General features: G+C 40.0%; 1 protein-coding gene across 2 annotated transcripts; it reads right to left on the bottom strand.

Annotated features, from left to right (window-relative positions):
* Window positions 1-2,685: 2,685 nt before the first annotated feature.
* On the bottom strand, window positions 2,686-12,290 carry NIPAL1 (NIPA like domain containing 1). 2 transcript variants are annotated; one of them, XM_032108960.1, is made up of 6 exons: window positions 12,128-12,290; window positions 8,065-8,331; window positions 6,927-6,983; window positions 6,380-6,470; window positions 4,417-4,577; window positions 2,686-4,276 (listed from the first exon to the last, which is right to left on the bottom strand). In XM_032108960.1, exons 1-6 carry the CDS (start codon window positions 12,273-12,275, stop codon window positions 3,672-3,674), a joined length of 1,329 nt encoding a protein of 442 aa, XP_031964851.1. In that variant the 5' UTR covers window positions 12,276-12,290; the 3' UTR covers window positions 2,686-3,671. The 2 variants fall into 2 exon arrangements, with proteins under 2 accessions (XP_031964851.1, XP_031964852.1); XM_032108961.1 differs by having other exon boundaries at window positions 2,686-4,246.
* Between the last annotated feature and the right edge of the window lie 794 nt (window positions 12,291-13,084).

Below are 13,084 nucleotides of genomic sequence, written 5' to 3'. Positions count from 1 at the left end.
AGCATTTGTAAAAATTTAGCTACTGTTTCCTGATCAAACACCAGAAAACTTGGAACAAGTCTGTATTATGGATAGGAAGAAAAAAGACAGAATTCCAAGCTTTTGTGAGCCAGCCACTTAGGATACATCTCTTTTCTATAAAAAAAGATGCATTGTTGACAAAATGGAATGTAATTTCAGAAAGTGAAATGAATTCACTTGTCAAAAGTACTCCTGAGAAGCAATGCAGACCAATTACTAGTGTGTACAGGGCTAGTAACACTTGTTTCCAGTGCCATTTGGTTTTCGGACCAATTCCCATCCCCTCCTCCCCCCTCCCCCCACAAATTTCACAGATGGGAGGCTCTACAGACACACTAAAGCACACCACCATCAATCCTCCCTCATGCACCACCAGTCTGACTCCTGCTCAGCATCCTAGTCATGTTCTGAACTGTGGCACCATTTAAAAACCTGCCCAAAAGGAGTCAGCTACTGCAGACCTGCCCTGCTGGAAAGATATTTTCTAACACACTTGCCAGTTTTATTTTGCTGGAATTTAAAGAGAGAATGGCGTTTGCTAGAAGGATGCAATTCCCCATATAGCTCCAGGATGCAACCCTAATGAGTAGAGTTTGAAGTTTTGAATATGTACCCTTTGGGATAAAGACTTCTTATAGCATTGTTCTTTCAAGTGTGGATGGAAAACAAAAATGGTAGAACAGATTTCTATAGAAACTAACTGATAGTTAAAAAATCATACAGATTTTTCAACCTACCCAAGTCTTCTTGACCTGCCTACATTTAGTCGGTGCAGCTATGTAATGAACTTAATTGCCCGTTAATTTGTCCTGAGGTATGGCAATAATGAGTAGCTGCCAAGATTTGTTCAGTATCAGCATCTAAAAGCTGTAATTTGGTTACTAATGTATTGCCTCTGAGGTTTGCTTTGTTCTAGTTCTTAACCACTCACCCTACATACCAAAACACATCTAATTACTTTAGAAAAAGCAAAAAAAGAAAACCTGACAACTCACTGAAATACTCTCCATTGAGACTGGCTGTGAGACAGACATGGCTAATACATCAGCTTTTGATTTTCTGCTCTAGTTTAGAAATATGAATGACACTCTTTTTTATCCATTGTTTAAAAAACACAGATCATTTAGTACATAACCGTGAATAATTTATTACAAGAGAAATATTAGCATAATTTCAATTAAAAAATCAGTTATTCCAAACTAGTAACTAAACATTTTTAAAAAATAACATCTCTTACAACAAGTGTTTTTATACAAAAGTTAGCCACTAATTTATTTCTTAACATGATGGGCTTCTTGTGCACCATGAAAATAAGCATTAACTTTGTTTTTTGACATTAACATTCTTTTATTATTAGTTGCTATTTATGTGTAATAGCAGATACACAGGTCCAGTAGAAAATACAGGAATTTTGCTTGGTACAAGTTAATTATTGCCAGCAGTTGGTATGAAAAGAGTCCACACTCTTCTCAGAGAAAGTATTATGACATATCTTTAAAAAAAGACAACACACATCCATCCAAGAATGGGACTGGTTGCTTTTTCTTACAAATAACTCATTTGGTCACACAACAGTGATGACTGTATAAGCAAATAAAGAGGCCACGAACTATGCAAAAGCATTTCTTTCTCCCTTTTTTACAGTCCATATTTTCTTGAGTTATTCTCTGAACTGTGTAATTCAGAGTGAAAAGCAATTCAAGTTTTTGTTAAAAAACAAACTATAAAAGCCCCTCCATCATTAGTCTTTTTATTATTTGTATTACTTGTTTTTAACTATGAAGACTTTGAAGCTTGAATCTGGTCAATAAAACCAAAGTATTCTCCACATTAACTAAGAAGTAATTAAACCCTGTTCTCTGAAGCGTTTTTAACACATGCATTTTAACAGCAAAGAATTGCTGCAAGTCTCATCAGTCAATTGGCTGAAAAATATTCCAAACTGACAATGTATTCAGTGTCATTATATTTTGAAGGCAAGTACATTTTTTGTGAAAATGTTCCTTTTCCTGGGTAACAGTGCTTCCACATAAACATGTGAAATATAAGCAGCAACCCTTTTGTTCTTACAGCTAAATTAGGAGCTTTCTTTGGTGGAACAGTTTTCTATCCAAACTGTCCTCTTCTACTAAACCTTTTGAACATTACAAAACATCTAGCCTGCTCCATGAGGAAGTTCTGCTTGGCATATAAATCTCATCTGATTAAAACCAGTTTTTAACTGCTGAAGTGCTGGCATCCTCTGGAAAACTTTCTGGACTCACACTTAAAAATCCAAAGACTAGAAATACTACTTTCTGGTGAGCTTGTCACCATCCACACATCTGATTGCTGAAGTTACTTACTTACTAACAAAGTGGAAAACAAAGGGGATTGTAATGAGTAAACCATGGACTGTGCAAGCTTTTTTGTGGCATGAAGATCAGTGAGCACAACTGAGGAACATACTGTTGTATAGATACCAATCTTCAAGGCCTCTGGTAGATTAACATATTGTTAAATGTCTAATAGAGGTGAATACTCATTTTTAGAAAAGATGAAAAGGCCAAACTAAAAAAAGAGATGTTTTGATGTTTCTCACTCCTTGCCTACAGCCCATCCTTTACCTAGTATTTTTAGAAGTAGTGCATGGATTGTAAAATGGATTTTGCACTTACAAAAGTATAAAAATTAACAGGACTGCTTTATTATTAATAAAGAACAATACCTTTCCAGAAAATGAGGAAAAAAATTTGAAAAGCTTAAATGGGTTTTAATTAATAGATGGCAGTACTAGGAAGAAGTATAAAAACAAGTAAAGCCCCTTCTTAATCCTCAAAATAATATAGAACAAAATGAAAATTTTTAATTGCATGTTCTGGTTTTCTTCTGCCTTTGAATACTTAATTCTATAAGCTCATGTAACTTTTTAAGCCAGTAGCAGCTTTTTTCAGGCCTCTGGTGAATTTTCTTTTTCTTAAACTTGGTCTTCGTTTTGAAATAAAAAGGTAGACGTACATTCAGAGATTCACAATCCATTTAGGATGCCTTGGGTAGAAAAGATGAGAGTTATTAAGAATTGTATTTGCTAAAATTTTTTTGTGACATTTAATCAATGTTCACTGGCAGGTCATCAAATTGAAAAAGTCTTGCATAAAATTTTATATTAAAAGCTGAGGGTTAAACACTGTTTTCTTCATGTCTCCAATGAATATCCTTCATGTAGAGTATCTACAAGCTTGTTTGGCAATAAATTATAAAAATATAAAGAAAGCCAGAAATATTAAGGCCATCACCAAGATAATAGCGGAGCACCTGTCACTTCAGCAAGGATTGTCTTTTGGCATTAAAAGAAAATTGCATTTTTTAAATGTAGCTTACAAAGACCATTGGTTTTTACTAAAATTTCCCAAGAAGAAATGCTGCATAAAAAACCGACCATGTTTTTCTTTGCCTAACATACAATCACTACCAGGTTTCTGCCTGTCATGCTAATTATTGAACATTTTAATTCATTACGCTAACAACTGGCAAGAGGAGTGGCCCACACTTAACAAAGGCCTCACAGACAAATTTCCAGAGGACTGCAGAAAAGTAGAGCATTCTAGTAGACATGGGTGGGCTGAGTTTGCAATTTGTGATACTTTGATGAGGAACATTCCTTGAGTATTTCATTGACTGAATAAAATGTTGTCCTCCTCATATGCCAAAGCTGGGTCTTCCATGCTTTCCAGCAAAGTGTGACTGGTTTCAAATTCAAGGTGTGGTAGTGATGACTCTTTGGCAACAGTGGACATCAACTGACTCCAGGTGATGTTAGTGTTTTTGAAAGCGTGCAATAGGAAAATACCAATGATGATATTGCAGAATCCACTCAGGGTTCCAATGATATCACCCAGTTCCATACTACTCCACTCCTTGAACAAGATGATGGAGCATATCACCACCGTTGTAGTGAAGCACACGTAATAAATAGGTGTCACCAGGGATGTGTTGAACATGTCCAGTGCTTTGTTGAGATAGTTGATCTGAGTGCTGACTGAGAGCACCAAGATGCCCACTAAAATGTAAACCAATGGATGGCCATAGACTGGCTTCCGCTCCAGCATTTGTTTAATGGCAATGCCCAGGCCTTTCACAGACGAGACAGAGAAGGCACCGATGAGTGAGCAAATTAAAACGTAGATCAATATATTTGTCTGACCTCTCCTTGGAGCCACAACAACAATCAGGACAAGTGCAACCACTGTTAGGAGAACAGCAAATGTAACAAAGGCTGTAAGAAAGAGGAAAGGCAAGAGTAATGCACATGAGATAAAATACCAGACTATGTCCAAGTATATGCTCAGAGTTGTTCAGCGTCCTGAACACTTCCCTATGAACTGTAGCATGTGTTTGGTGCAGTTGCATACAGACCTGGATCTTGCAGTTTTCTTTCCATCTCATCTAGTGAGGTGACCTCCTCCTCCTCTGGGGCATGAATAACCATGACCGTTGACCCCAAAATGCTCAGTATGCAGCCCAGCTTTCCATGAATATTCAGCTTCTCATTTAAAAAATAGGATGACAATATAGCACTGTTCAGGAAAATAGAAATAAAATGTTCAGCTCCACCAGCCACAAAAGACATTCAGAATCTGTGTCGCATGACAGTAATTCAAAACCTCTTTTGAATTTGGATATATGGTAAACCAGCCTGATACAATCAAATTGTAAGGAGTTTTTCCAAGAAAGTTGTTCATGACCAAGAAGGTAAGGTCAGGTTTTAGGGAGTTTAGCAACCCTGCTCACTTTCCTCCAGGTTGTAAAAAAGTCCACTTTGCTAAGGAACTTCTCATTCCTGATTGCCTGGGTCAGGGTATGCACTCTCACTGTACAAGAGCTGCTTTTTCCTTCCAAAAATGGTTCAAAGCACTTCATTTGCCATTATAACCCATGCACATGAGTTTTGGAAACTGTTCCTCATCCCTCCCCAGGCTCTCCCACCCAGGCGCACTGTCTTCCTGGCTTGCCAGGACTCCCCCCAAAAACACAGAGAAGGCATGTCTCCCCCTCCAAAGAGACCAACCCCAGGATCTCCACGGGGTTGATTATTTAACCTAAGGACAATAACACGGCCTGAATGACACCACTCACAGGGCATGATTAGCCTGTTAGAGCACAACCTTGGGCACAGACACAGGCTTAATGGTGTGTGAACATGCTCACAAACAGTTATTCAACCCACTGATCAAAATTCAGACTTTTTTTTCACACAAGGGTAATGAGTTCACTGACATGAAGTTCTAAAAACCTCTCTGTCTCATAAAAATTCGAACAGTTGCTATCCCCATCAAAGGAGAAGGCAATAAAACTCAAGCTGTTTGGCAAAGCAGCAGCCAGTCAGCCAGTTAATCTGCATCTACCCACATGCTGATCCCAGCACAACTGCAGGTGACTGAGTTACAGTAATTTTACTATGACAGAATGGCTGCAGTTTTAGCAGTTAGATTATTGCAAGAAACCTAGGGAGTTTTTTGTTTGTTTGGGGTTTTTTTGGGGAATTTTTGTGTTTGTTTGTTTTTTAATATGTCGCACATGTTGTTTTAAGCACAGCGTTTCATATGGAATACTCAGTTCTTAAAAATCAGAGTTTCACATTTAAAATACAATAATTTCATTTTGCTAAAAAATTATTTCCCGTAACATTTTTGTATGCGTAGTCCATGTCTCTTCTGCTACTATGATAGCCACATTACTGTATGTATTTAAGTACTTGGGAATTATTTGTTTCTTCATACATAGGAAATAATTAGGCTTTAAAGGACATTTATGTTTCAAAAGAACCATAAATTTTAATTGTGGATATTGAAAAAAGCTAGAATTTCCTTTGCCTTCTTTCCAGAAGGATTTCAGAATGACAAAACAAAACCAAAAGGTTTACTAAGTGTGCCTTAATATGAAATTATGCTCCTATAAATAGAAATGTTTTTGAAAACATTTTAGTGAGGGAATACTGTATTCTTATTTAAAGTTTTGTCACATCTGAAGAATAGGATAACAGGTTTTAAAAAAGCTTCAGTTCTCTAGGAAAAGAAAAATTATCTTCCATCAGCAGTGTACCTGGTATATGCTGATAAGAAATACTTTGTAATATAGGTGGAAGGCTACTGGGAAGGCATTCAGTGGCCTTTGGAAGAAGGCTTTGATTCTATCTACCAAGAGAAGTCAGCTCTAAATAAGCAAAATATCTTACCATCAAGCAACAAACAGCATTTTTTGTCCATAAATTGCTTTTCAGTTTTCTTACTTGAAATCTCTACTTCCAACCAAAGACAGTATTTTCCCCTCATGCAGTGAGTGGTTCATTTGCCAAGGCTTGCTCCCAGTTGGTACTGACCTTAAGAGAACACTCAGTGCACCCAAGGGGGTAACTAAGGTTGCAGGTGCAAAGGCATAGGCAGCAAAGTTTGCAGCTTCTCCTAATCCCACTGCAGAAGAAAGAACATTTGGATCAGATTGGAGGGGGATTTAAGAAGGCACACTATTGTAAATATTTTGTATGACAGCTATGATAGCAAATATAAACTGAAATCTTTTTTCCACACTATATATGCACATTTTAATTTCAAAATTAGCTGCACAGCCTCTTCAGGAAATAATAAATGCTGAAGAAAGCTAAATACTTTTCTCCTAAGTACTCCTAGAAGCTGGACAGATGCAATTCCCCTGCATTTGACCAGATAATAAAGGTGGTTATTCTGTAAAGAGCTCTGAAGAGCAAATGCAGTGTTTGAAAGATGGCATATCAGAACAGCTTGTCATGAATGTGACTGCAAGGAAACTTCTTTTAAGTGAAGGGAGTGAAAAATCAGGGAATAAATCTCTTTAAAACCATCTGCTTTTTGTAGATTTACATATAGGCTGAGAGGAAAGAGGTGACTTACTTGATAGCAGTCCAGCCCACCAAAGCCATTCCTTCAAATAAGAATATCCACCATGTCCTGAAAGAGAAAAAGTAACCTCATCTTAGAAGAAACAGATCACCTAATTGTAAGAAACAAAAAGTACAGCTTCACATTTGCACCTCCAAAGAACCAAAAGAGCATGCTATCTGGATGCAACAAGAAGAATATTTAATTTTGACTGACATTTTAATTAACCACTCTACTGCTTTGTGACTTGGACTTCTGAAAAATTCTATTTGACTAAAGGTACACAGAGGGGAAGTTTCAAGCAAAAGTAAAGTATCTATAAAGATTCTTGGTGAGCTTAAGAAATGTCTCAAAATGCTTTTCCAGGCCAGATCCAATATATGCATACAGTCAACTGTAGTTTGACTCTCCTTTTACTTTAGGTTGGAAGAAAATAGAAAGAAAAATGACCTTGTGTACATGAGTTTTTTTTTTAACATAAAACGCAAGTATATGGAATATTCAGTATTGCAGTTTTTTTCAAATAACCAAATTCTCTAGAACAGTATATTGCAATAAACACAACAAACAAAAGAAAAACTGCTAATGCTATGCATTAAATCCACGCAAAGGAAATTATGAGATTAGCTCAATTGTTCTTTTTCTAGCTCTTCATCTGTTGACTTTGATGATAGTTGTACGAACAGTAGAAACTTGTGTAATAAACATCATTTCTACAACTCATTGCACTTACTTTAAAAAAGCAGAGAAAAAACACAAAGCAAAAAGCTAAACCTAGTTACCAGCTTAAGACTTTCTATCTCAGATGAGGGGGAAAAAGATGGAAAAAAGAGAGAGAAAGGCATTTTGAAGGGTAAGATGCATGGAGAATTTTATTTGGTAGTGAATTGCTCTCAGTGAGGAAATAGTACCAACTCACTAGATTTAATACCCACTGCAGCTCCTATAGTCCTATGAGTTCTGAAACCCCAGTCCCTGTAATCACACACAGAGAAATAATACTATGTCTCCATCTCTCACCAAGACAGGACTTGTGATAAGCATTAAAGTACAGTTTTAAACATGTGATCCATGACATGAAGTTTGATTTTGTTGAGTTACAAGAGGTGTTTGTGTCCCCAGCAGGAGCAACGCCATCACCACCACTTACCAGCTCGGGTGACTCCTCTGTCTGCCAGTTTCAAAAGTCCTTTCTTCTTCAGTATGAAACTAGAACCAATAAAGATACTGGAAACTATTGCCAAAGCCAAGCCAATGTAGAGGTGGTATTTGCTTCCAGAAGGCATGGAAATGCTCCAGTTTGTTTCATTGCCAGTCCCCTCCACAGAGGTGATGAAAGCAGAGTGTGATTCAGACACATTGATGATCTGGCACCATGCTTGGCAGGAGTCACAGCAAGAAAAAGAGAGCACAGCACCTGGGAGCAGAAAAAGAAGGACAAATGATTCACAACCCAAGCTCAGCTCTGAAAGAGCCCTGTCCTCATTCTGCTCACTCCTTTTCTTGTCTTTCCAGAGCATTTGTAATTTCTGACTCTGCAAATAACCCACAAAATCTACACAATGTACACAATGCTGCCCTGGGTCATTACCCACCCCTGTAGTTCATGGGTGCATACATTATTTATGTACATATTTTGCAAGCAATAAGGGCAATACCAAGGAATGCAACAAAAATATATTAGCTTCAATGTAAAATTCAACTCAAAATCTTAAAAGCTAACCTGAAACCTCAAGATGAAAGGGCTCTTTTTTGTTGAGCAGAGACCACAAACATATAGCCGAATCCATGATTTTGGACTTCACCTGTTAAAGCAAGCCTGCTGCAATTCAAGGCTTCTGTTTTTACATTGGTAGCTAAGATTGCAAAATCAAATGGAAAAAAAAGGAAGGAAAATCAAACAGGGAGCAAACTCTCACTGCATATGGGCACTAAGACATTTTATTAAAAGTGTTCAGTGAATACTGTGTGAGCCAAGTCTTATTTAACCAATCTTAAAATTTTCAGGTGAAGGTCTCATTACACCTTACAGCAAATTTCACCTAACCTCAGCAAGCCCTGGGTGGAGGTAGAGCACAGGCCACAGGGGACAGTTCCCCCAGCTATCCCTGCAATGCTGCTGGAGAACTGGGTGATCTTGAGTAGAGACCAAAGCTTCACACTCTCAACCAGCCAAGCATTATCAGTATCACTGTGAGGATAGTCTGTGGCAATGACATCATTGTTATCAGCCTAGATGTGTTTTTAAAGGAGAAGAGGGACTGCATTTTTAAAGAGCAAAAGGAGTTGTTATTTTGCATAGGGAAGCATAGGTCAGGCAGCAAAGCTGCAACAGGGTTTAGGCAATCTAGGCTGATGTCTCAGTTTCTCATGGTGGAATGCATCAGGCAATCACTGTGGATCAGAGAATATAGACTGGAATACTTTTAAGAGCAATCTTTTTAGGAAAAAAAAAGTTTTCTTGTGAAGACATGTTAAAATATGAAACAGTTGGTGCAGAAGTACAAAAGCTCAGTCCACTGTGATTCATCTAAATGAGGATGCAACAAATAGTTTTGCTTTCCATGTTTTCCCTGTAATTAAAATAACACATGAACGATTCATCCTGATGAGTGGCAGCATCAGTAATACACTCCCTTTTTTATTTCCCCCCCACCCCCAACTGAAAAACCCCACTTGGGGACTTAGTAGGAAAGGATGTGCCTCTGTGTTCAGATGTAAGCTCTGGAAATAATAATGTTACGTCAAAAGTACTTCACCGAACAATTAACAATAAGCAGGCTTGGATAATTCATTTAATACAGTTTAACAAGGAATAGTTAAAATATGTAAGGTCTTAAAAAACTCATATTTGCAGTTGGAAATGCCGGTATTAACTCTGGGAGACAGCACCCTTTGAAAGTAAGGAACTAGAGTGAGTACCAGCTCCCTGTTTTCCCATTCCATACTGTACAACAAACATACTACAGGAAGTTATAATTTGATTTGCAGGCTGTGCAAACACATTTCCTTGTTTGCCAAGGGTGTTTCCATATTACAGGAATTGTTTTGTATTGCTAAGTCAGACTTAATAAAAATGCTCCCACAAGATGGGTATGTTCATATTCCACAGATGAAGATTAAAATCTTAGAGAACTTAGAACAACATGCAATTACTATTGCATGTATGTGGGATAGATACTATTCTACCCTCTTATCATTACTAGAAATTACTATTGGATAATGTAAACAAATGGAATTTGCATTTGCACCTGAAAGTATTTTAAAATCCTAAACTATTAACATAGCCTTAGAAGAAGAAAAATTTGTATGTACTTGTTTTGACATAATTAGTGAAGAATAAATCACAAAACAAAATTACAGAAAAGTCCTTTAAGCATAAATATATTTTCTCTTAGTAAACACATATCAAAGCAAGACAAAAATGCCCCTGCTCATGGCATGGGGGTTGGTCTAAACCTTTAAAGGTACCTTCCAATCCAAACTATTCTATGATTCTGTGAAAAAAACCAATGCAGAGATGAATGAAATCCCTTCACTCCCAATATCCATACTGATGCTAAACCAGGCTGGTGTGAGAAGCAGTAACATTCCTTGCGTTTAATTGAAAGAAAATATGAAGATAAGTGTACTCTTGATAAGTATAGTCTTTCAGCTACCTGCAATAGTAAGGGCAGCTTCTATCAGTGTGTTGGGTTTTTAAAGTGAAGAAAGTAACACTCTTCTTCCTTTTTTGTGACTGATGTACTTGCATTTAGGTGGAGATGAATGGCAGGCTTATTCCCTTTTACATGACACTACTGCTACTTTTTCTGTGTGTTTTAAAGTTTTTTGTTCCTCAGCATACATTACGACATCGAATAAGGAAAATTTAATCATGCCATTTGTACTAAGTCACCCAGTGACTGCCACAGGTTGTTTCTCTCCTGTCTGAACTACAATCTCTGCTCACATTCACAAAGAAACATTGGATTTGTCACTGAGAAGAGTAATTTTGAATGGTTATGATCTCTGCTTATTGTGCTGAGCAGCTTTTCATAGTTTTAACATGTCATTTGCTCCACTTGCATGAAAAGTGGCATGTCACTGCACTGATCAAAGAACCACCTTAGAGATATGAAGAGGAGGCTGGTCTGGGAATTACTGATATTTTATTACCTCTGTGAACAGTCTGAGGATCACTTCGAAAGGCTGAGGAAGGTTAGAAATTACTCAGGCTGCCTGGCTTGCTCAGCACAGAGTTTCTGTAGCTCAGCTAGTTTCACCTCCCACTTCCAAATGTCAACAAACATGAACCTGTCAGCAGAACACCTCCTTGTAGAAATAATCTCTCCCAGCTCTGACTCAAGGCTGGCAACAACAGGAAACCAGTCTGAGCTAAGGTAGCTGCTGTTGTAACTTCTAAACTTTTTTAATGATTCAGCTAAATCCATTTTTTTTCTCCCCCCTCAAACACCTAAATACTCTCTATCTGAATCGGGTAGATCAGCCAGCCCGTTGCAACACACCTCTTTGTGGCATGTCTAACTTGCTGTCATCCTGCAATCCAGGGCTGACTTGCCCTGGTTAGTGACAGCCAACTTGGCTCTTAACCTGCCACTGAAGATACTGGTCCTAAGTCATCTCGAAAACGAATTGCTTTGATTAGACACATAATGTGACCATTTACATTTGAGCTCACAACTCAGGTCACCCCTGGCAGAAACATGAAACACCTTTCTCGGTCACCCAGGAAATACCAAGCCCACCTTTGCCAAGGCATGGCTCCTGGGACCAAAAGTGGGTGTACTGAGAAGAAGCAAGGAATTCTTCCCTGGCACACCTGGAGTGGAGACTCACACAAAAAAGCACAAAACAAAGGTGAAAAGATGGTTAACCCGAGACAGCCACGGGAGAAGGGCAGGAGCCTCCCAGGCGCCGGCCGCGCGCCACTCGTCGGAAAATGGCTCCGCGACGTCAGGGCCGAGGAAAACCTCACGCGTGCAGGGCTCCGGACACCGCACCCGCGGAGCGGGCGCAGGGGGGCTGCAGGAGCACGCACCTCGCCCTCTTCTCAGCGCACGGCCGCGTCCCGGGCCCCGCGAACCCGCACGCGTCCCGAGCCTCGCGAACCCTTCGCGCAGACCGCGCGCAATCCCCGCGCCCTGCCCCGCCAGCGCCGCGCCCCCGCAGCCCGCCCCGGTGCCCCGGCCCCCGCGGCCGCGCACACTGACCCGCGCGGCAGGACGGGCGGGCGGGCAGCGCCTCTCCGGGACCCATCGCTGCGGGGCTCCGCGGGCTCCGTGCCGGCGGCTCCGCCCGCCCCGGCACCGCCCGGCGCACCTGGGCGCGCCCGCTCTCCGGTGGAGACGGAGGCGGCATCCCCGCCACCCCTCCGGACCCGTCCTAGGGGGGAATGGGCATGCAGGGCTCCAGGTGTGACCCCGAATGGGCTTTCTAGATCCGTATCAAGTCCCAGACCTGGGGAGTTCTGTGGCCCCACCTGAACACTGAATCCAAAGAAAAGACTTCTCTCCTGAACTGCCTTGGCACCATATGCCTCTCCTGGGAGTTTCTGTAGATTTAATTTTCTTCCCCTTTGCACCTGGGAGAAGAGGTGAGCAGTCTTGATGTGCAACCACTTATGTCTGTGACAAGATGCCAGCGCTCGCTTTGGCCAGTGAATCTGCAGGCAGGCAGAGGGATTCCCTGGCCAAACTATGCCAGCGTTGTAGAACAAGGGCAGTGCCTGGTGATGCATACCCTGAGATGACTCCCTGTGGCTTAACAGGCTCCAAATTGTTATAAGAAATAATTATCTTTATTACCCAATCAATAGTTTCAGTACGGAAGTCTAAGGCCTTGGCTTTGGCATGATTAAGTGAAATACATCTACAAAATTTAAGGCTTAATAAAACATTACGTGTTGCCCAGCAAAATTCCTGGGACAATCTGCATATCTTTGACATGCACAAGGATTTCTCAAAGTAGAGGCAACATTGCAAATTTAACACACCTCCACAGAGCACCACAGGGACATGCAGGATTGAGGTTAGAGCTGTAACCATGCTTTGCAGCACAGCACCAAAACTGATCATCACTGGTTTTGAAAAGTTTTACCACTGGGGCATACTGCTGAAATGTGATGACACTATCAGCAAAATAACTTGGTTTTCCTTGTCTTAGGCATT

Source organism: Corvus moneduloides, chromosome 5 (assembly GCF_009650955.1).
Source record: "Corvus moneduloides isolate bCorMon1 chromosome 5, bCorMon1.pri, whole genome shotgun sequence".
Taxonomy (NCBI): domain Eukaryota; kingdom Metazoa; phylum Chordata; class Aves; order Passeriformes; family Corvidae; genus Corvus; species Corvus moneduloides.
This window is presented reverse-complemented; position numbering and strand designations above follow the sequence as displayed.